The sequence below is a fragment of the Rattus rattus genome, chromosome 10 (genome assembly GCF_011064425.1).
Source record: "Rattus rattus isolate New Zealand chromosome 10, Rrattus_CSIRO_v1, whole genome shotgun sequence".
Lineage (NCBI taxonomy): Eukaryota > Metazoa > Chordata > Mammalia > Rodentia > Muridae > Rattus > Rattus rattus.
The window spans coordinates 2,815,201-2,836,653 of NC_046163.1; the positions used below are offsets into that span (position 1 = coordinate 2,815,201).

At 40.2% G+C, this 21,453-nt stretch overlaps 1 protein-coding gene across 2 annotated transcripts in view; it reads left to right on the forward strand.

Annotated features, from left to right (window-relative positions):
* Nucleotides 1-2,048: 2,048 nt before the first annotated feature.
* Nucleotides 2,049-21,453, forward strand: part of Mdm4 (MDM4 regulator of p53) — a 34,557-nt gene continuing 15,152 nt past the window's right edge. Inside the window, exons 1-5 of one of the 2 annotated variants that reach the window (XM_032915672.1) lie at nt 2,049-2,169; nt 9,104-9,214; nt 14,905-14,982; nt 16,173-16,306; nt 17,827-17,882. In XM_032915672.1, coding sequence (XP_032771563.1) covers nt 9,137-9,214; nt 14,905-14,982; nt 16,173-16,306; nt 17,827-17,882 — 346 coding nt within the window. In that variant the 5' untranslated portion in view covers nt 2,049-2,169; nt 9,104-9,136. Of the gene's footprint in view, nt 2,170-9,103; nt 9,215-14,904; nt 14,983-16,172; nt 16,307-17,826; nt 17,883-21,453 lie in introns of those variants that run through there. The other variant, XM_032915671.1, reaches the window with a different exon arrangement.

Here is a 21,453-nt window from a genome sequence, read left to right on the forward strand (position 1 = left end):
CATGTATAGCATGCCAATCATGACGGGTAAGGCTCCATGACTTTTTTTTTTTTCAAGACAGGGCCTTGAGTGACCTTCCCGCTTCAGTCCTCCACATACTGGTAACGCTCTGTTTTGTAAGCCCTGCTCTGTTTGACATAATTATATTAAGGCTTTGTTTTTAGAAAGTTAGTTATGTCTTGGCATAGTGGCACACGCCTTTCATCCACTCCTGAGGGAAAGGCAGGTGGATCTTTGTGAGTTCGAGGCCAGCCTGGTCTACATAGTGAGTCCCGGGACAACCAGAGCTTTAAGCACAATTATTTATGAGTATGGGTGATTTGTGTTTGGTTTTGGGACAAGGGACTGAGGTGCATATTTTACACATCAAAGCAGACCTGGTCTTAAGGTTCTCTTAGATTCCCTCAGTCTCTACCTGCCATACATACCCTGTTCCACTTCCCCCAGAGGCTCTTCCCTATACAATCTAGACAATTCGGTCTCCTTATTCTCCTCCTCTCTCCTTTTCTCTTCTCTCTCTGCATACACGTGTGTGCATGCTCTCCCTCTCATATACAAGCACACACACACACACACACACACACACACACACACACGCACATGCACGCGTATTCCCTGGCCTCTGTCCTTGGGGTCAGTGAAGTCGATGGATAGCATCTTCCCAATAAACCCGCATTTAATGCAATCTAATCTGGCTTCAATTGGCTCACTTCACTGTCAGCGGAGAAATAACTATCATTTTGCCTGTGTTTATGTCTGAGTATCACTGTGTACAGTGCCCTTTGGGGCAAGAAGAGAGTGTTGGATTACTTGGAATTGGAGTTACGGATAGGTGCGAGCCGCCGTGTGATTGCTAGGAGTCAAGCCTGGGTCCTCCGAAAGAGCAGCTGATGCTTATAACTACGGAAATCTCTCTCCAGCCTTCTTATTAAGGCTTGAGATAAAAACATTACACTGAGAAATATTTTGAAAAATAAAAAGGACTCGACTAGAATTTGCCTAAAATGCCTTCCCCCCTCTTCTGAGAAAACTGTGTTGACTTCAAGCTCATTGTCAGAAAGAGAATGACCTCCTTCAAAAAACTTGGAATCTCCCAGTGGGGAAAGGTTATAAGCAGGAGCTAGGAGCAGTGGCACAAGCCTTTATGTCCAGCACTAGGGAAGCAGAAGGCAGATCTCTGAGTTTCCAGGCCATCCCAGTGTACATGGTGAGTCCACGACAGCCAGAACTACATAGTAAGACCTTGTCTAGAACATTACAAAACAAACGGGGTAATGTTTACATTGGGAATAATGAATTCGTATGGTTCTCCAATATGCCCACCTAAATAATTTGCTCAACCAATAAATTCATAGTCGGGAGCGTGCAATGTGTGCACGGGAGATCAAGGCTGCATTTTCTTTTTTTAATTAATTAATTTCTCATTTTCTTTGCATAAGAATGCATCTGTTTCTGGGATCTACATCTTAACGCAAACAAATTCTTGTCCATAAAATAACGACCAGGGTAGTAAGGTGGCCCATTGACATGTCAAAAAAAGAAATAGTCAAAGGATCAGGAAGGTTTAGCTTGTAGGGAAATAAGAGGATTAGGGATGGGATATGAACATTGTCTTCAAAGAACGGGGGTAGTAGAGGCACATCTTTAAACCTAGCACTCAGAATGAAGGCAGAGGACAGCCAGGGATAAATAGGGAGACCCTGTCTCCAAAAACAAATGACACGTGCAGAGGTTGAAGAAAATCCCTTTTCTCTTTCAAAACCTCTTTATGCAAGGCATGGTGTGGCAATCCTTAAATCTCAGCACTCGGAAGGCAGCCTGGTTTGGATAGTGAGTTCCAGGACAGCCAGAGCTACACAGAGAATCCCTGTCTCAAAAGTAAAATAGAAAACTATCTCTGGTGGACATAGTCTATGGTTGGAGGTTCTCCGCCCGGACTAGCATGTACTCGATGGTAGATTCTTCAGCCTTTCTAGCTCTCTAGTCCTCCAGGGTCCCCTCTATGGTTTCGCCGGCCTCCCCGGAAGCTCTTGTGAACGCTGGGTATGAGAGGCCGGAAGTGGTGCTGCCGTTGCTCGCAGTTTCAAAATGCTGTGCAGGCCTTAGGACCTTCAACTGCCACCCCTCCCCCAGCTAGGAGGGGGGAGCGACTCATGGAGCGGCCGTAAGGTGTGGCGGTGGGGTCTGGTCCGCGGGGTGCGGGGAGGGCGGACAGAAGGCCCGGAGGCCTAATAGCTGGGGACCCGGCGGGAGGAGCCTGGGGCGCGGAGGGCGGCGTGGGCCGCGGGACCGCGGAAGAAGCTGTGGGGGAAGGGTGGCGTTTCGACCCCGCGGTTGAGAAAAGTGGAGTGTGATGAAACGGAGTCTACAGTTACACTCTAAAAGCAAAGTGAAGGGGGTTGATGTTTTATTTGCGCCTCCACTTTGAGGGGATATTGAGGCACTTTGAAGGAAAGGAGTCCAAGAAACGGAGTCCTGGAGAGTGACATTGACGTGACTTTAGATTTAAATAATTTTTAGGGCTTCAGATTATCTGCTTTAGTGTATGAAAGATACTCGTTTGCGGTCTTCATACGGACCTAAGGTAGTTTTTTAAAAATTTAATATCCTCCACGAATATGAACTGTAATGATAATAATTAATAATAATTGTTATTATTAATTATTATTATTTTGAGACATGACAGGATCACGCTGTGGCCAGCCCTGGCTAACCTGGAACTTGCTGTATATACCAGGCTGGTCTCGAACTCACAAAGAGTCATCTACCCTTACCTCAAAAATAGCCTGCTCCTCTACCTCACTGGGCCCACGAATATGAACTTTAAAATAGCACCTCTCCCAGTGATTCTTGTACATCCCCAGATCTTGACACCACTCTACTAAGCCACATCTGCATAAAACAATGCCTGTCTTGTCCTACTCCAGAAAGGTCTTTGTGGATTAGGAAGCTCCACCTAATGACAGGCATGGAATGTGTCTGTCAAAGATATTTGAAACGTTTAATAATACTAAGTGTCATTTGCTTCATATCTATTCAAGTTTAGTCTCCTCCTTCATACATTTCTGCTAGGAAAAAGTATTTTAGCTCCACAGTATTACTTACAGTATTCATTCACTGTCCTGGTCAAGACCACAACACAACTCCTGTTTGATAAATGTGAATGTGTAAAGTTGACCTGTGTCCCTAACCCCTCAGGATTCCCAATGTTCTAATCACTGGGGTCTTAGCCTTTCTGACTTGTGCTATACATATTCTCAGATTTGAATTATACAGGAATCATTTTGCAGGCATTATTACACACCTTAAACTTTTCAGATAACGGCAGCTTTTTGTAAGATAGACTTTCTATAGCTGAGTCCTCATTGGTTGTACTTTTAGGGTATTCTCTGGACAATCTGAAGCAGCCCCATATCCTGGTTCACCTTAAACCTTCAAGTGTAAGGGTAAATACCACCCTTTTAACAGTCATTAATGCACACTGTGGTGGTTTTAATGATAATGGGTCAGATGTTTGAATGCTTGATCCCTAGCTGGTGGAACTGTTTGGGGAAGGATTAAGAGATATGGTCTTGTTGAAGGAGGTGTGCTCCTGGGGGGCCCTGCAGTGAGAATTTTGGTTTCTTTAGAAACACAGAAATGTTATGTGAATATGTTTTTGATTTTTTTTTTTTTTTTACTAGACTTTATTTTTGGGACAGGATCTAGCTATGTAACCTCAGCTGGCCTTGAACTCAAAAGAGATCAGTCCACCTTTCTTACCTCCCAAGTGCTGGAATTAAAGGCATGTGCTGTCCATATACCTGGAATTTTTTTTTTTTTTTCTTTTTGAGACAGGGTTTCACTCTGTAGTCTTGCCTAGCCTTGAACTCAGAGATCTGTCTGCCTCTACCTCCTGAGTGCTGGGTCAAAAGCCTTCTATATTTTTATTATAACAAAACAATTTATCGTTATTTTTTTGTATGTGCATGTAGTGATTAAGAGAGTACCTCTGGGAAATTAGTTCTCTCCTTCCTACTTATCGATCCTGCGACTGTCAGCTGACCTGTCTTGCTGGGGTCCTTTTGGTCCAAGTCTAGCCTTTCAAACATACTGTATAAGGTCAGAAACCCATGCTTGGGAGGAATTGAGAAAAAAAACCCTCCAAGTAAGTGGGGTGATGAATGATTTGTAGTCTCCTCTGTGTTTCTTACCTCTTACTCTTTAGGTCTTGCCAAATCCCTATCAGAAACTTCTTTACTCTGGTCTGAGTAGTGGTGGCAGGGGTGGAGGGTGACTGGGTGGGCTTGTTATTTCTGTTTTAAAGGTAGGCTTGCTCGTATGTTTCTTTATTTTTGCCTGTATATTTTGCCTATATGTTTGTTTGCGTGCCCTGTGTGTACCTAGTATCCTTAGAGGCCAGTAAGAGGGTGTGGGTCCCAGCACTGGATTTACAGAGGGTTGTTAACTGTATGTAGGTGCTGAGACCCAAACCTAGGACCTCTCTGAGAACAGCAAATGTTCCTAACTGTTGAGCCATCTTTCTGGCCTCTGCATCTTAAGATGGATTTTATTTACTTTGAGGCAGTCTTGGTGAACAGTTCTGAGGCCTGGTTCTGGCTGTGTAGATCAAGTTAGGCTTGAGATCACAGATCCTGCTCCTACCTCTGCCTCTGGAGTGCTGGGGTAAAGTTTTATGCACATCTCTGACGTGTTTTAAAAAAATGCCAAAGTCATATATATGCAAGATATATTCTAAAAGTTCCTAGTACACGAAAACACTGGAAGTAAAAGGTTGAGAAAAGACCGAGCTGGGAATAATAACAAACAGCAAGTTGATAAATTGTATGATTAATATATATTAAGGCAGAATTCCTTAGGATAACTGCTAAAATACAGCAATAAAACACACATCTTGATTAGATCTTAAAATGAGTGAATGGATCAGACTGAAACTACACTAGGGTAAGCAAACAAATCTAGTAGCATCGTAGCTGGAAATTTCACTGTATCTCTTGCTACAAGGTAATAAGCGTGTATAAGACATTTTCGAGAGCCTGACCTAACCAATATGAATTTTACAAAGATTTGTTAGACACAAATGGGCTGAGTGTCTGGAGGGTCTGAACTTCAGAGGTTCAAGGGTCTTTACTCTCCAGCCTCTTTCTTCTTCAGGGAACTTACCCCTGCTCCCCACTAAACCGAGTTTCTCTGTTTAGCCCAGGCTGTCCTGGAACTCTCTGTAGACCAGGCTGGCCTCAAACTTAGAGATTTGTCTAACTTTGCCCCCTGAATGCTGGGATTAAATGTGTGTGGCACTACCACCTGGCTCAGGGAACAGTTTTACTTCACATAACTTACTTTTTTCTAGCTTATTTTATTGAACATACATTCTTTTCAAAACTGACAACCACCTGTCAAACACTGAATTTTCAATTTGTATGTCTAGTTCTTTATTTTATTCTATATATTTTATTTAATATTTTCTCACTATCACAAGTAGACTTTTAAAAACGATTTATTTTTATTGTATGTGTATGGGAGTTTTGCCTGCATGTACTGTGTGTATGTGTCCTGTGTGTAAGCAGTGCCCACAGAGGCCAGGAGAAGGCATCAGGTCCTCTGGAACTGGAGTTATAGATGCTTAGCTGCCATGTGGGTGCTGGCAACTGAGCCTAAGTCCTTTGCAAGAGCAGCAAGTGAGTGCTCTTAATTTTGAATCATTTTCTAGGTCCTCAAATGGGCTTTTTAGAAGTTTGGCTATCTAGACAGCTAAGTCCTTCCCCTCATGTTCTTTTGGAAGTGAATTGCTATTCTTAACCTCTTAACTCTTCCATATACATTTTTAGCATTACAGGGTTCTATAAAAATTCCCAAAGCCAGGAGTGGTGATACATTCCTATAATATTAACCCTTAGAAAGTGGAGGCAGGGGGTTGGGGATTTAGCTCAGTGGTAGGCGCTTGCCTAGGAGGCGCAAGGCCCTGGGTTCGGCCCCCCGCTCCGGGGGAAAAAAAAAAAACAAAAAAAAAAAAAAAAAAAAAAAAAAAGTGGAGGCAGGAGCATCTCAAGTTCCTGGTGGTCAAACTGACTTTGTGGTCAATTCAATGACATACGCTGCAGAGTAAGGACCTCTACTCTTGCCTGAAAACACAAACAAATAAAAAAAAAGTGAACAAGAAAAGACACATTTAAAAATTCTTGTTTTGATTTTCTTTTAAATGAAATTATATTGAAAGTAGACCAGGGACTGGAGAGATGGCTCAGAAGTTTAGAGTGCTTACTGCTTTAACTTTTTAAAAAATATTTATTTATTACGTATACATTGTACAGCTTTCTGCCTGCATGTATGCCTGCAGCCAGAAGGGGGCACCAGATCTCATTACAGATGGTTGTGAGCTACCATGTGGTTGCTGGAAATTGAACTCAGGACCCCTGGAAGAATAGACAGTGCTCTTAACCTCTGAGCCATCTCTCCAGCCCCTGCTTTAACTTTTGAGAAGACCAGAATTTACATCTGAGCACCCACATCAGGTACCTCACCATCACCTGTAACTCCAGGAGATTGGACACTTAGTGTTCTGTTGCTGTGAAGAAATACCATAACCAAAGCAGCTCTTAGAAAGGAGAACGTTTAATTGGGCGCTTGCTTATAGTTTCAGAGGCTTAGTCCATTATCATCTTGGAGGGGAGCATGGTAGCACACAAGGAGGCATTGTGCAGGAGAAGTAACTGTGAGCTTTAGAGCCTGACCCTTAGGTGTCAGGCCAAGGATGGGACTCTGGCCCTGGCTCTGGCTTTGGAAACCTCACTCCCACTGTATATACCTCCTTTAACAAGGCCTCAATATTGGTACACGCCTTTAATCTCAGCACTTAGGAGTCAGAGGCAGGTGGAAAACCCTGTCTTGAAGAAAAAAAGAAAAAAAAAAAAAACAAAACTTAGAGCAAACTTTAGGCTCAGTGAGTAAAGATGCCTACCGCATGCCTGATCTAAATTCAGTCCCTAGAACCAATGAGGTGGAAGGAGTAAACTGCTCTGTACTATGACTCCCGTATACGCGCTATGGCACAAGCCCCATACATAAAATAAATGTAATAAAAATTAAAAATGTGGGCTGGAGAGATGGCTCAGCGGTTAAGATCACCGCTGCTCTTCCAGAATTCAAATCCCATGGTGGCTCACAGCCATCTGTAATGAGATCTGATGCCCTCTTCTGGTGTGTGTGAAGACAGCTACAGTGTACTTATGTATAGTAAATAAATAAATCTTAAAAAAAAAAAGTTCTGCTCTTCCAGAGGTTCTGAGTTCAATTCTCAGCAACCACATGGTGGCTCATAACCATCTGTAATGGGATCCAATGCCCTCTTCTGGTGTGTCTGAAGACAGCTACAGTGTACTCATATAAAATAAATCAACCTTTTTTAAAAAGTTAGCTAAAGAGATCTTGTAAGGGCCCATGATTCACTGAATAATGATACCCTGGACTCAAATAGTATGTAAACACAAAGAGTGTTTTATTCTATAGAAGTCCAGCATGCGAGTCTTCCCATTACCAAGATAGACCCTGAAGTGAGCTCACAGGCCCAGTTAAAGCACATTAGGCGACCTCTCTCTCAATCTGTTGGGTCAATCTCTATGGACTTTCTAGAAGCAATACTGGCGTGTGGGGCTGGAAACTTGCTGACCCATGGTCCTTGCCTCAGAAACTGTGCTGGGGCAGTTTCTGACTAGCTGCCTGAAGCCTGGGGCTTTTTTCAGTAACTGACTTGTCTGGGCTTGTCTAGACCTGTTCTTGGAAACAGATTTAGACCTAGTCTCCTTAACTGTCAATTTGAAACCTGTTGTGAAATTAGCCTATCTCATCCCTCCTGATATGAGAAGAATTAAGTGATTGCAGTGAAACAGTTAAATCCCAATTACCTACAATGTTCTTTTTCATTTTTTTAAAGCAAGCTAGCCCATTATATATTTCTTAGGACTCCACTTTGAAGAAAACAAGGGAACAAAACTATATTTGGGATGAAGAGATCCTTGGAGCTGAATTATAGGCCATTGTGACCACCCCAACCTTCATGGGTCAAATTGGGAATCAAACTCTGGTCCTATGCAGTAGCAGTGGTCACTCTTTTGCAGATTTTTAATACATTTAAAAGTTCTTGTATATGATATTAGAAATGTATTTTTAAAGGTTTTTTGTTTTTTTGAGGTCTACCATGAACCTCAGGCTGGCCTTGAATTCAAGATAAGCCTCCTCCTAAGTGCTGACATTGCCAGTGTGTCCTACCACGATTACCAGGCAAACTTTGACACTCACTTTCCTGTGGTTTCTTGTTCAGGCATGTTGGAGTGCGGTCTTAGAAATTCTGTGATTTCCCAGCTGTGGGTGTCTCCTAGTTCTTATCTTTATCACTCCCCTCAGTAGTGTCTAGTCCTCCTGACAGCCGTGGGAAGCAGTGATTGTAAATTTGACTTGCAGCTAGGAACAGTGTACTACTCATTAGCATCAGCATTGAAGGTGGGGCAAGTCCAAACCTGTCTTTTAGGATTCATCTGAGGGAGACTCGTGGTTTAGTCTCTAGCTTTTGTGCTGGATTTGATTATTGAGAATTTCAGTTCAGTATATTTTGTATTTAAGCAGATGTGTGTGTTTGTGTGTATGTGTGTGTATCAGATTTAAAAAAATGTTGCTGGCACTTTTGTCTTTTCTTTTTCCTTCTGTTTAGGAGACAGGTTCTCTATATAGGCCCTGAGTATCCTTCAACTTGCTGTGTAGTACAGGCTGCTCTTGAACTCATAAAGATCCACTTGCCTCTGCCTTCTGGGTGCTGGTATTCAAGGTGTGTGCCCACCATGCCCAGCTTATTTCTTTTTAAATTTGTTTTTATTTTATGGGCATTGGTGTTTTACCTGCATGTGTGAGGGTGTCAGGTCCCCAGAATCTGTAATTAAAGAGAGTTGTGAGCTGCATTGTGGGTGCTGGGAATTAAACGTAGTAGGTCCTCTGGAAGAGAAGCCAGTGCTCTTAACTGAGTGCTATGTCTCTAGCCCCGAGCTTACTTCTCAGTGAATGCTAAAGACAGAAGTCTCTGCTTTACAATTTTATATATGTTTTTCCCTTGTAGTTGCTAACTGAGTTTGGAATCTTCACTGCCAAAATGACATCACATTCCACCTCTGCCCAGTGTTCAGCATCTGACAGTGCTTGCAGAATTTCTTCGGAACAAATCAATCAGGTAATCATTACCAGACATCTTACTTTTCTTTAAATACTTTAAATTGAATTGAGGTATATGGCTGAGTTCACTGATTAGGGTTTGCTTCAAGCAGAAGTGGTGATGTTGTAAATCTTAAATTACCTATTTGAAAGTTACAGACAGCTTGAAATGGTCAAGATCAATCTCGGTTTTCACTACTTATGCCCCTCCGCATGTTATTTCTTACATTTGGTTAAACTAGGCATGGTTTAGGTTGGAGGTAGGTAGTAGAGAATTTGGGGCCAGGTTATCTAAGGTCTTTTTTGTCTCATCTGGGGGTTAATTTTCTTTCTTTTTGTTTGTGCAGTCTACTTTGGAGCTATTAGAAAGAGACACAGACAGAGTCTGTTACTCTTAGCTGACCTGGAGCTTCCTTTGTAGAGCAGACTGCTGTGAACTTGCTTGATTCTCTTGCCTGGCTTCCAGGTGCTGGGATTCTAGGCATGCAGCACCAGGCCAGGCTGGTTCGTTTTATTTAAAAGGCTGTCTATCTTAAATGGTGAATATGGCAAATACATTCTTACAGATCCATAGCTTATCTAGCTAGGCATTGTGGATACAGACTTGACAGTCTCCTCTCAGATTTGGTATATCCCATTGCAGACAGACTTTTTTAAATGTTATTTTTTATTTTTATTTTTTAAAATTATTATTTATACATCATACAGCTTTCTCCCTGCATGTATGCCTGCAGGCCAGAAGAGGGCACCAAACCTGATTATAGATGGTTGTAAGCCACCATGTGGTTGCTGGGAATTGAACTCAGGACCTCTGGAAGAGCAGTCAGTGCTCTTAACCTCTGAGCCATCTCTCCAGCCCTATTTTTTATTTTTTAAGATTTATTTATTGTTATTATATGTATATGCATGCCTGTATGTTTTGTCTGAATGCATTGTCTTTAAATAACATGCATGTGTTGCCCTTGGAAGCCAGAAGAGGGAATTGGATACCCTGGGATTGGAGTTACAGATGATTGTGAGCCATTGTGTGGCTGTAGAAGACAAACATGTGCCTTTAACCATTGAGCTATCTCTCCAGCTCCAGACTTTTTCCTTTAGTAGAGTTTTTTTAAAAAATTACTTTATTTTTGTGTTTCAGAAACATTTCTTCATGCTTGTTCCTTTATATATGCTGAAAGTAGGATTTGGAGTTGACGAGAAAAAGAGGCAGTATAAATTAATTTTATAAAATAATTTTGTGATAGTCACATGTCTCTGGAAAACACAAATTCCAGGTAAAGATTTAAATGTAGAAAGTCAAGACATTGGAAGAAAATATAAGAATCTTTAGAATGAAGGAGTTCTTAACATTGAGGAAGCTCTAAAAGGAAATGATACAAACTTGATAATATAAAATAGAATAACAAAACTATGCTATATGGACTTGGTATATGCAAGTCTTTATAATTCTAGCACTTAGGAGGCAGAGGCAGGTGGATTTCTGTGAGTTTGAGGCCAGCCTGAGTTACATAATAGAGAGACCCTGTCTTAAATAAAACAAAAATAAGTAAATAACAAAATTGTATATGATGGGCATACTGTAAGGGCCAGCTTAGTGGGAGTGTAGTAGATCACAGTCACCTCCTGAGCGTTCCGGAGTGATGGCATTAAGATAGTGTAATTGGTGTAAAGTTAATGTAGCCTGGGGTAAATAAACTGTGGGGTTAGAAAGGCTCTAGCTCATCTGTCTTGTTGGTAGTGAGACAGGGAAAGGGAGACATAGTCCAGTGCCTACACCGTCTGCTTCTTGTACAGCAGAATGAGAAGGTTTTGAAGCTATCTCAAAAATAGGCTTCCCAGTTCTATGTTATATTATATAATAATAGTGTGTTATAAAGTTACTGACGCTGCCAAGATCTCAGATACCCCTCGGACACAGCATCTACTTTTTCTGGTGTTTATTCTGTCCACACAAATTTGTATCTGAGACTCATCAGCCTGCTTTTCTTTGATGTCAGAGATAGGGTTAATTTAAGCTGGTCCCATTCCTTAAATTTTGTTTCTGGGTTGGAGAGATGGCTCAGTGGTTAAGAGCACCGACTGCTCTTCAGAGGTTCTGAGTTCAAATCCCAGCAACCACATGGTGGCTCACAACCATCTGTAATGAGATCTGATGCCCTCTTCTGGTGTGTCTGAGGACAGCCACAGTGTACTTATAGATAATAAATAAATAAATCTTTACAAGAAACTTTCTGTTTTTTTGCCTATCTCTGTGCTCAAGGTTGAATTTAGGCCTCATGCATACTGGACAGGTGCTCTACCATGGAGCTGTATCCCCAGCCACCCTTTTTTTTTTTTTTTTTTGTAACAATAAAAGTTTCCCTATATAGAAGAATCTTTATTACTCAGAAATGTAGGTAGTTGCGTAGAAGTTCCTCATCTGGAGGCAGCTTAGTTACTGTTGGAGTTAGGCATATGCCCAGGATGTGTTTTGAGGAGTGGAGTCCTGTACTGACATCCACAGCCATAGCTGCCTTTGTTCACTTCTTATATCCACTGCCAGCTCATGGTTGAGATGGTTGAGATGGCTGCTTTCTCCTCCGGCCAGTACAGAGAGACTGGCATGGAGTGTCCTGGTTTCTTTTCTACTTGGAGAGCTTAGTTACATATCTAAATTAATAGGGAGTAAAGAATTGCTAGAGAGGACTGGGTCTTTTTTATTTTTACTACCATCCTTATAGCTAAAGCATTAGGGAAGCTGGGAAGTAGTAGTCTTAAAATGTCTTTACTGAGGGATCTGATGGTGAAATCCTATAATCCCAACTACTTGGAAGGCTCAAGCAGGAGAATTAAAAGTTCAAAGCTTGCTTGGACTACAGAGTGAATTTAAGGATAACCTTGGCATTATATATATATATATATATATATATATATATATATATATATAATCTATGGATTAACTACACTCAGCTACTTGACTCCCCCCCCCCATGTGCCTGTGATATTGTTCATGATTCTGTGAAGACCAGAAGTTAAAATGGCTTGTCTGCCTCAGTTGTGCTATACCTTACTTTTGAGGCAGGGTCTGTTATTAAATCTATACATTGTATATTACTATTTTTATATTCTGTATTTTAATTATACATTATGTTATGAATTACAAATTACATATTACAATTATATAGTATTTCTAGCTCACTGATTGAGCTAGACTGGCCAGTAAGTTCCAGGATGGTCCCTTTGTCACAGCCTTCTCAGTGCTGGACTATCGGCTACTACATGTGGCTTTCTCTTTGGGTGGCTGGAAATCTGAGTGGCCTCAGGTTTTCATGCTTGTACAACAAACACTGTTGACTGAGCCATCTCCCCAGCTCCCAGCTGCTCCATTTTCTTTAATAATCCAGGTAGGTTGTTCATACTATGAAAAAATATATGCATAATGATTCAAGTAGGATACTTTTTTTTTTTTTTTGAAGCCAGCCTGGTCTACATAGCAAGTTCTAGATAAACTTGGCTCTCCCAAGTGCCCTGGTTACAATTGTGACTCACTACCCAGCTTTCAAGTGGCATTACTTTTACTAACACAAATTATGAACTATTTGAAGTTTAGGGTAGGAGTCAACAGATGTTCTGTATAGGGCTAGAAAACATATATATTAGGCTTTGCAGGCCATAAAGTTTGTGTCTTACCCCTTCAGTACTGTAGCCTTAAAAATAACATGAACTTCTGGTCATGGTCATATTCTAGTGTAACCATCTACAGCAGTAGTAGGGTTAGCTGAGCTCCAGAGTACTCACTTGATGTGGATGTGCAGGGCTCAGGAATAGATCCCCAGAGCCGCCGAAATGAGGAGTGGGAAAGTCTTTTCACAGATGCAAAACAGGTTTTTTGTTCCTTGGTTTAATAAATAGTTAATAAGTTGACACATAAAAGTGGTTACATTTTGTGTTTATTAATAATTAGTAAGGGAACTGAGACCATAGCTGAGTGATAGAATACTTGCTTAGCATGTGTGAGGTTCTAAGATCAGTTTCAAGCAGCATATAAAAATGAGTAAGGGGCTGGAGAGATGGCTCAGCGGTTAAGAGCACGGACTGCTCTTCCAGAGGTCCTGAGTTCAAATCCCAGCAACCACATGGTGGCTCACAACCATCTGTAAGGGAGATCTGATGCCCTCTTCTGGTGTATCTGAAGACAGCTACAGTGTACTTATATATAATAAATAAATAAATCTTTAAAAAAATGAGTAAGGAATATGAAAGACAACATTTTAAGTGAAAGATAAAAGATAGGAAAGTATACAAGTGGAGGCAAATATCACAAAATGTATATATATGATAAAGTCAGCTCCTGTGGCTGGAATAGGACACCAGAGCAGTAACTAGATAACTTTGTCTTCCTTAGTGCCTCAGTTTTCATTTCAGTTTTGTAATAAAAATGTCTAAAAACAAAAACCCAAAGTCACAATTATTGGCTAAAGAACTTACAAATTTCTACAGTCAGTGATGTTGTACATAACAAATAATACTCTTTATCAAACCTGCTGAGTTTCAGTGCCATCATCCTTTGATGATTTCAGAATAATACAAGTATACAAATATTTAGTCTGGACCTTTTTAAGGTTCTTTCCTTTTCTTTTTCAGAGATGGGGTCTTTATGACGTTCTGGCTGTACTGGAAATTGCTGTATAGACCAGGCTGACCTCAAACTTAAAGATCCTCTTGCCCCCCTTACCCCTGCAATGTGAGATTAAAAGTGTGTCCCCATGCCTGGCCCCAGCTTTCAGGTTTTGTTTTTGTTTCTGTTTTAGATTTATTATGTATACATTGTTCTGTTTGCATGTATGCCTGCAGGCCAGAAGAGGGCAGACTTCATTATAAAGAGTTATGAGCTGCCATGTGGTTGCTGGGAATTGAAATTAGGACCTCTGGAAGAATAGCCAGTGCTCTTAACCACTGAGCCATCTCTCCAGCCCCAGCTTTCAGGTTTTTTTTTTTTTTTTTTTTTTTTAATTTAATTTTTTTCGGAGCTGGGGACTGAACCCAGGGCCTTGCGCTTCCTAGGCAAGCGCTCTACCACTGAGCCAAATCCCCAACCCCAGCTTTCAGGTTTTTAATAGTTACCTTGGAATGTAATTAAAAATTTTGTGAGTATCAGTGTTTTGCCTGCATGTATGTCTGTGCCTCACAGGTGTGTCTCATGCCAACCAAGGCCAGAAGTGAGTATCCTGTAACTAGAGTTACAGTTGTGAGGTGCCTTGTGAGTACTAGGACTTGAATGCAGGTTCCCTGCAAGAGCAGCCAGTGTTCCTAACTACTGAGCCATCTTTCCAAGGGCTGCTGGTTTTTTTTTCCACAGCAGTTATACCATTTATTTCCATCATAAATGCACAAAGATTCTAGTTTTCCTGTTTTCAAGCCAACAGCTATTTTCCTTAAAAATTTATCATTATTGTCATCCTTGTAGGTACGAATATACTTCCTGTTGTAAATGATTTATCAGAAAGACGGCAAGTGTCTCCTAGAGCTTTTTGTTTTGTTTTTTGTTTTTTTTTTTTGGAAGATTGCTTCCTTAATTTTTTTAGAAACTGATCTAAGTGAAATGTAAATAGGGGCTTTATGCTGGGGTTTGTGCAGGAGGATCCAGAGTTCAAGGTCATCTTTTACCACATAGTAAGTCCAGGCCTTTCAGGGACATGAAAATTCTGTGTTAATGTTTTATGTTTATAGCAGGTACGGCCAAAACTGCAGCTTCTGAAGATTTTGCAAGCAGCAGGTGCTCAGGGGGAAGTTTTCACCATGAAAGAGGTAAGCATCAGGGACAGCTCCCAGTTTTAAGGACAGTTGAGTAGAGGCTATCATTTGTACAGTTCTGAAGTCAGGGCCAGGAAAGGAACGGTTTTCATATTGTGAGGACTGCCTTGTTCATTTCCTGTTTCCTCCACACTTCCTTTTGAAGTGCATATATATGTAGTCGTCCACAAATTCATTTACCATTCATTCATCATTCATTGAATGATAAAGCAAAATGCATGGGTTAAAAAAAAGCCACAGATTGTAAGACTTGCAGCAGGCAGGGACCAAGGCAGGAACTTTATCACTGCATCTGTCAGGTACCCAGTCATTTTGAATGTTTAAGAATTTAAATAACTTAGCATCTGGAAGCTTTTTTTTTAAAAAGCCAGCACATTGAATTTTTTCAGTGGAATTATTCAAATGTTAATGTACTCAACAATTTGCATTTAGTATGGTAGAACCTTCCACCTTTCTTACACAGAAAACAAATTATAGACCTTCTTTTTCCTTCATTGCCACATCTATCAGTAATACTGTTGAGATTATAGATGTCTTTGACTTGCTTTTGATATTTTACAAGAACTTAATTGTTGGGTGAGAAGTTTGGTGCTTTTTAACCTACTTTTAAGAAACATTCCAGGGTGGGTGGGTAGAAGGGAAATTAAAACATGAAGCATTAAAAACTCTATCAGTAGATTCTTTCCCTTTCCCCTTTCATTTTCTCCCTGTTTGTCATAAAATTTATCCAGGTCTATTGTCAAACAGTGTATCTATCAGCCTAGGTGATTTAATAAAGGTTCTATGACATGCTTCATCTGCGTGGGAAAGAGCACTTTTCAAGTTTAGAATCATGAGTTTTTGAAACTTGAAAGGAAAAAGCCAGGTAAACTATGTTTTTATTTGTGAGAGACCTAGATTCTGGTCTCTGTATTAGGACTAATGGTCCATTAAAGATCGGGCACTGCAGTTGAATGTTAAGTTGCTGCCTTTTTTCATTGTCAGATCAGGTTCTGTTGATGGATGAATGGATGAACCTACTGTAGGAAACATCTATCCTGTTTGGGGATTGCTTACACTCTGTCAGCATCCAAATACCAGTGGTCTTATGTCTTTCTCTAGCAAAATATCTCAGTCACTCATGCGTAGTTGTGGTTTTGGTTGTAGTCAGACATATCATTTCATGGTGTTTTATTCTCATGTAGGTAATGCACTATCTAGGCCAGTATATAATGGTGAAGCAGCTCTATGATCAACAGGAGCAACATCTGGTGTACTGTGGTGGAGACCTTTTGGGAGATCTACTTGGATGTCAGAGCTTTTCTGTGAAAGATCCAAGGTAAAAAGGGTGAGGGTTTATGTATCTTTGAGGGCTTATATCTGCTCACTCATTCTGTATAGGTTATGTTTTCTATAGTCAATAAGTGTTTTAAGGGCTACATATGTTGTATAGCCGGTGGTTTGCAGTGTGGACAGTTTGATTTGATGGTACATACAGAATAGTAATCATCTTCATACATGGTAAAATAGCATGACAGACAATAAGAGCTGTAGAGAGAAGTATATGAAATGGAATGGCTAGGACTTATCCTGTCTAAGGTTCCTTGAGGAAGGAGAGAATGTGAGCTGAGCTGTGACAGTTTCTAGAGGGCTAATGGGTGGGTAGCGTCTGGTTGAACATCTTGTGTGAAGGTTGAATAGGAGGGGGTCATGTAGTTGGTCACAAGTTGGTGTTCTTTAACATTTTCTTTTTTTTTTGATTCTTTTTTTTTTTTTCGGAGCTGGGGACCGAACCCAGGGCCTTGCGCTTCCTTGGCAAGCGCTCTACCACTGAGCTAAATCCCCAACCCTAACATTTTCTTTAAACTTTTAATTCATGTGTGTGAGTGTTTTTCCTGCATGCATATGTCTGCTCAGGTACACGCTTGGTGCCCAAGGAGGCCAGAAGAGGGTGTGAGATCTGGAACTGAAGTACATGGTCATGAACCACCATGTGGCTGCTGTTAAGTTGTTTCCCTGTAAGAGCAGTCAATGCCCTTCAGTTGGGTCATCTTTCTAGCCCACCCTCAACCTTCTGGTGTTTGTTCCCCCGCCCTTAATGATTGCGCCTTAGTGATTGCTTTTTTCTGAACTTATTTTTTCTTAACATTGATAAAACTTCTTTTTACACTTCCATTTTTTGAGTCAAAAATGCAAAACTTGACATCTGGAAGAAAAGAATAATCTTCAAAGAAAATCTTCCCAATCAGGTTAACCAATAGTTAATAAAATAAAATTTGATCAAATTTTTATTGAGGACAAGATAGCAGGGGTTAGATGTTCATTTTTTTTTCTTTCCTTTCCTTTCCTTTCCTTTTTTTGAGACAGGGAGGGTTTCTTGGTGTAACCAGCCCTGGCCGTGTCCTGGACTCACTCTGTAGACTAGGCTGGTCTCGAACTCAAAGAGATCCACCTGTATTCACACACTAATCACTGCGGTTAAAGGTGCGTGCCACCACGCCTAGCTTGTTTGTTTGTTTGTTTGTTTTGTGTTTAAATAGACTCACCTTTGAACCTAGGGTAGGCTTTAATCAGTAAGTTGCTAAGAATAACCTTGAACTTGATCTTCCAGTCTGAACTTCCCAGATGCTGGCGTTTCAGGCAAGCGCTATTGTGCCTGGCTCCTCTTTAATTTTTAAGTTATTTAAAAAAAAATTTTTTTTTAAGAAAAAGATTCTGTTCTATTATTTCTAGGTCAAAAAAAAAGAAAGAAAAAGATTCTGTTTGTATATCTAAGAGAAAGTAGGAAAGTAACACGCCACAGGTGTATTTAATATATAATGGAAAATCACAAATATTTACATAGTATTTCTTTTACAGCCCTCTGTATGACATGCTAAGAAAGAACCTTGTTACGTCAGCCTCTGTTAACACAGGTATGTTATATGTTTCTTCAGTTTGTATTGAAGCTTTGAGTTTAAGGAAGCAAATGATGGGAACCAGGGTCAAGATGAAATGGAGTGCTGTCTATGACATGACTGCAGGGATGTTGGTATGACTGTTTGTCATACAGCATGGTATTACTGTTAAGTAAGTTCTCACTGATGAACTCAGTCATACTGAAGCTTAGAGGAGGAACGATGTCTATATCCTAGATGGGATGTTTTTCTTTATGCAGCATAAGGGATTGAACCTAGGGCCTTGTGTTTATGCACTTTACCACTGACCTATGGTTCTAGCTTTCTGCTTACTATTTTGAGAGAGTAGCTTCCTAAGTTGCCCATGCTGGCCTTTTAACTCACTCTGTAGCAAAGGCAGGCCTTGAATTTGTGGGTTCCCCTGTGACTGTCTTCCTAGTAGATAGATTTTTCTGGTCTGTGGAGGCAGGCAGGCCCAGCTTAAACTTAATAATTATAAATGTTGCATTATATATTTGCTTCATCATGATATATTTAAAAAAAATCTCTTAGATAAGGACTTTTCCCCTTCAAACATAACCACATTATTACTGTACTCATAAGTAATAATACTTTTTTTATTTTTGGTTTGTTAGGTGATGATCCAAACAAAGTCCACACATTGCATTGGGTTTATTGCAAAAACCAAATACTCATCTGCCCTCTGTGTGTGTGTGGTGTGTGTGTGTGGGGGTGTGTGTGTGTGTGTGTGTGTGTGTGTGTGTGTGAGAGAGAGAGGTAATTTTGTTACATATAGAATCTTCACTGACCAAATTAGGGTAATCTAACATACCTGCTTTTTTTGTGTGTTGGAACCATTCAAAATCTCCACTTCCAGCTATTAAATTATTCAGTAAATTACTGTGGCCACTGTACTTTTGGCTTTCATCCTGTTTATTGATTTGTAATTGTAATTTGTCCTATAGGATTGCCTGTGTTCTAGAATTGACAGATTATATCCTTGTGTTTGTATTTCTTAATGAGTGGATAAATTCAAGTTTAAATGTCTTTGCTGACAGATATTTATCGATGGTGCTTTGGACTCCTTCCCTCCCCCTGCTTTGTGTGTCTCATATTAGTTATGTAAGTCTGTCCCGCCTTCACATACGATGTAGGCTCTTGGTAGTATTGCTCTGGTCCATTATAAAGGTTCCCCCAAGACATTTTCACTTTAATAATTTTTGTAATTTGTTTATATAAACACACATGGTGGTGTGCTTATTTATGACATATATTGTAGTTCAGGTTGGCTTGGAACTTGATTTGTACTCTGGCTAGCTTCAAGCTTGGAAATACCTGCTACTCCCAGCCTTCTGACTGTTGAAATCTCAGGCATGAGTCCCCACACTTGGCTCAATAAACTGTTATCCGTAAGTCAATTTGCCCCTTCCCAGACCTTTTTTTTTTTTTTTTTTTTTTTTTTTTTTTTTTTGGAGCTGGGGACCCGAACCCAGGGCCTTGCGCTTGCTAAGCAAGCGCTCTACAACTGAGCTAAATCCCCAGCCCCCCCCTTTTTTTAAAAGATTTATTCACTTATTATATATAAGTACACTGTAGCTGTCTTCAGACACACCAGAAGAGGGCATCGGATCTCTTTACAGATGGCTGTGAGCCACCATGTGGTTGTTGGGAATTGAACTCAGGACCTCTGGAAGAGCAGTCGGGTGCTCTTAACCACTGAGCCATCTCTCCAGCCCCTTCCCAGACCTTTTAAATACTTCCCCAAATTTCTTAGTTATGGGGAGAAAGCTAGCTGTTTGGAGTCTGGTTTCCAAAGAGGTAGGGTAGAGATGGTACTGAAATGTGTGTGACACTCTTTCTCGCTCTAATGAAGCTGTCCTCTTCTGTTCATCTCCGTTAGATTTGAGGAACACTGACCAAATGATACTGTCTTGCTGTATCATTGTCATGCTCATGGAAGTAGACATATTGCAAAGACCCTTCCTGAATCTCTTTTCATGTCACTGAAGGACATTGAGACTGGGAGCTTTGTAAATGAGAGGCAGCTTTATTGAATGAAATCCAGTCATTTGTGAGTTAAAATTTTCTTTGGAAAGTCACTGATGGCTGAAATACATGAAGGACTGCATAATTTTGTTTTGTATATTGCTTAATTTGTTTTCTAATTGATCCTCTGAATATTTCAAGTGAGCATAGCTAGTTCTTACATTTTCCTTCCTTATTTTCTTTCTTGTACTTTTTCTGCACATATCTTTTTCTGTAGTGTATTATAAAGAACATTTCTTTAACAGTTCAGTTCACCTTTGCAGCCATCATCTGAAGAGGTTCTAGAGGTAAAGAAGCAGAGGATTTTATTCAGTTCAGTCAGTGGTTTGGCCATCTTGGTCACGGGCCATGATTGTGCTAGCCATTCTGCCATACTCCGCCCTATCCTTAACCTCTCTTAACTCTCAATACAAGCTGCTCACCCTCCCCAGTTTTTGGCACATACTTTCCCTCTGAGCATTAAGTTCTTGCAACATTTTAATTTTTATTTAACTTGTCATTTTGAAGAAATTTTGTCCTTAAAAGCCACAGGATCCTGACTCAATGGTGAACACCATTACTTGGGAGGCAGAGATGGGGCTGTAAAGTTTCAGGTTAGTGTAGGCTGCTTAGCTCCTCAGTTTCAGGGAAAAAGAAGAAGTATTAAGTGTTTTGGGATGTTCTTTTTTTTTTTTTTTTTTAAAGTTTTATTTTTTTTATTGTATATAAGCACACTGTAGCTGTCTTCAGACACACCCAACCCCATTACAGATGGTTGTGAGCCACCATATGGTTGCCAGGATTTGAACTCAGGACCTCTGGAAGAGCAGCCAGTGCTCTTAACCACTGAGCCATCTCCCCAGCCCCCAGGGATGTTCTTTACTGAGATCCCTCACTGACCATATGTAATGTAATTACAGTGCCTTAGGAAATGGCTGCAAAACACTTTTAGAGAATTTTTAAAAAGTGTATTCTATAGAGTTTCACAGGGAATTTTGCAAGGAGTTTGGATTGTCTGCTCTGGCTTGCTCTCTTAGTGTTTATAGTTGGATCTCTCTGTTGACCTAAAAATAAATTGGATTGCATGTGCTTTTTTTATTTGAAAGAAATGAAAAAAGTGCTATACTTACAATTTTTGGACCTTTTTAAGTGGGTTTAGATCTTTATCTGTTTTGGTTGTTGAGGAAGATGGTCATTAATTAAAATGAAGGTGGTTCTTTATAACTTCCCAGGTATATTAATAAAATGAAATAGATATAACAAGCTTTGTAGTTTTAAATTTCCTTTTATATTGTAGCTTTTTAGATGATTTCCTTTTTGTTTTTAAGTAGTTAAGCCTAAATAAGGCTTTTTAGTAATAACGACAGATTGCTTTTAACCCCCCCCACCCCAAAACAAAACAAAACAAAACAAAACAGAAAACCTCCTACTTCTACCTACATTGTGTTAGTTTAGTCTTGTTTCTTATTTTGAAGATGACTTTGGCCAGAAGATGCTATTTCTGAATTTATACTCACTTAGCTATAAAAGTGCTTCTAGAAATGGTATAACAATTTTGAAAAAC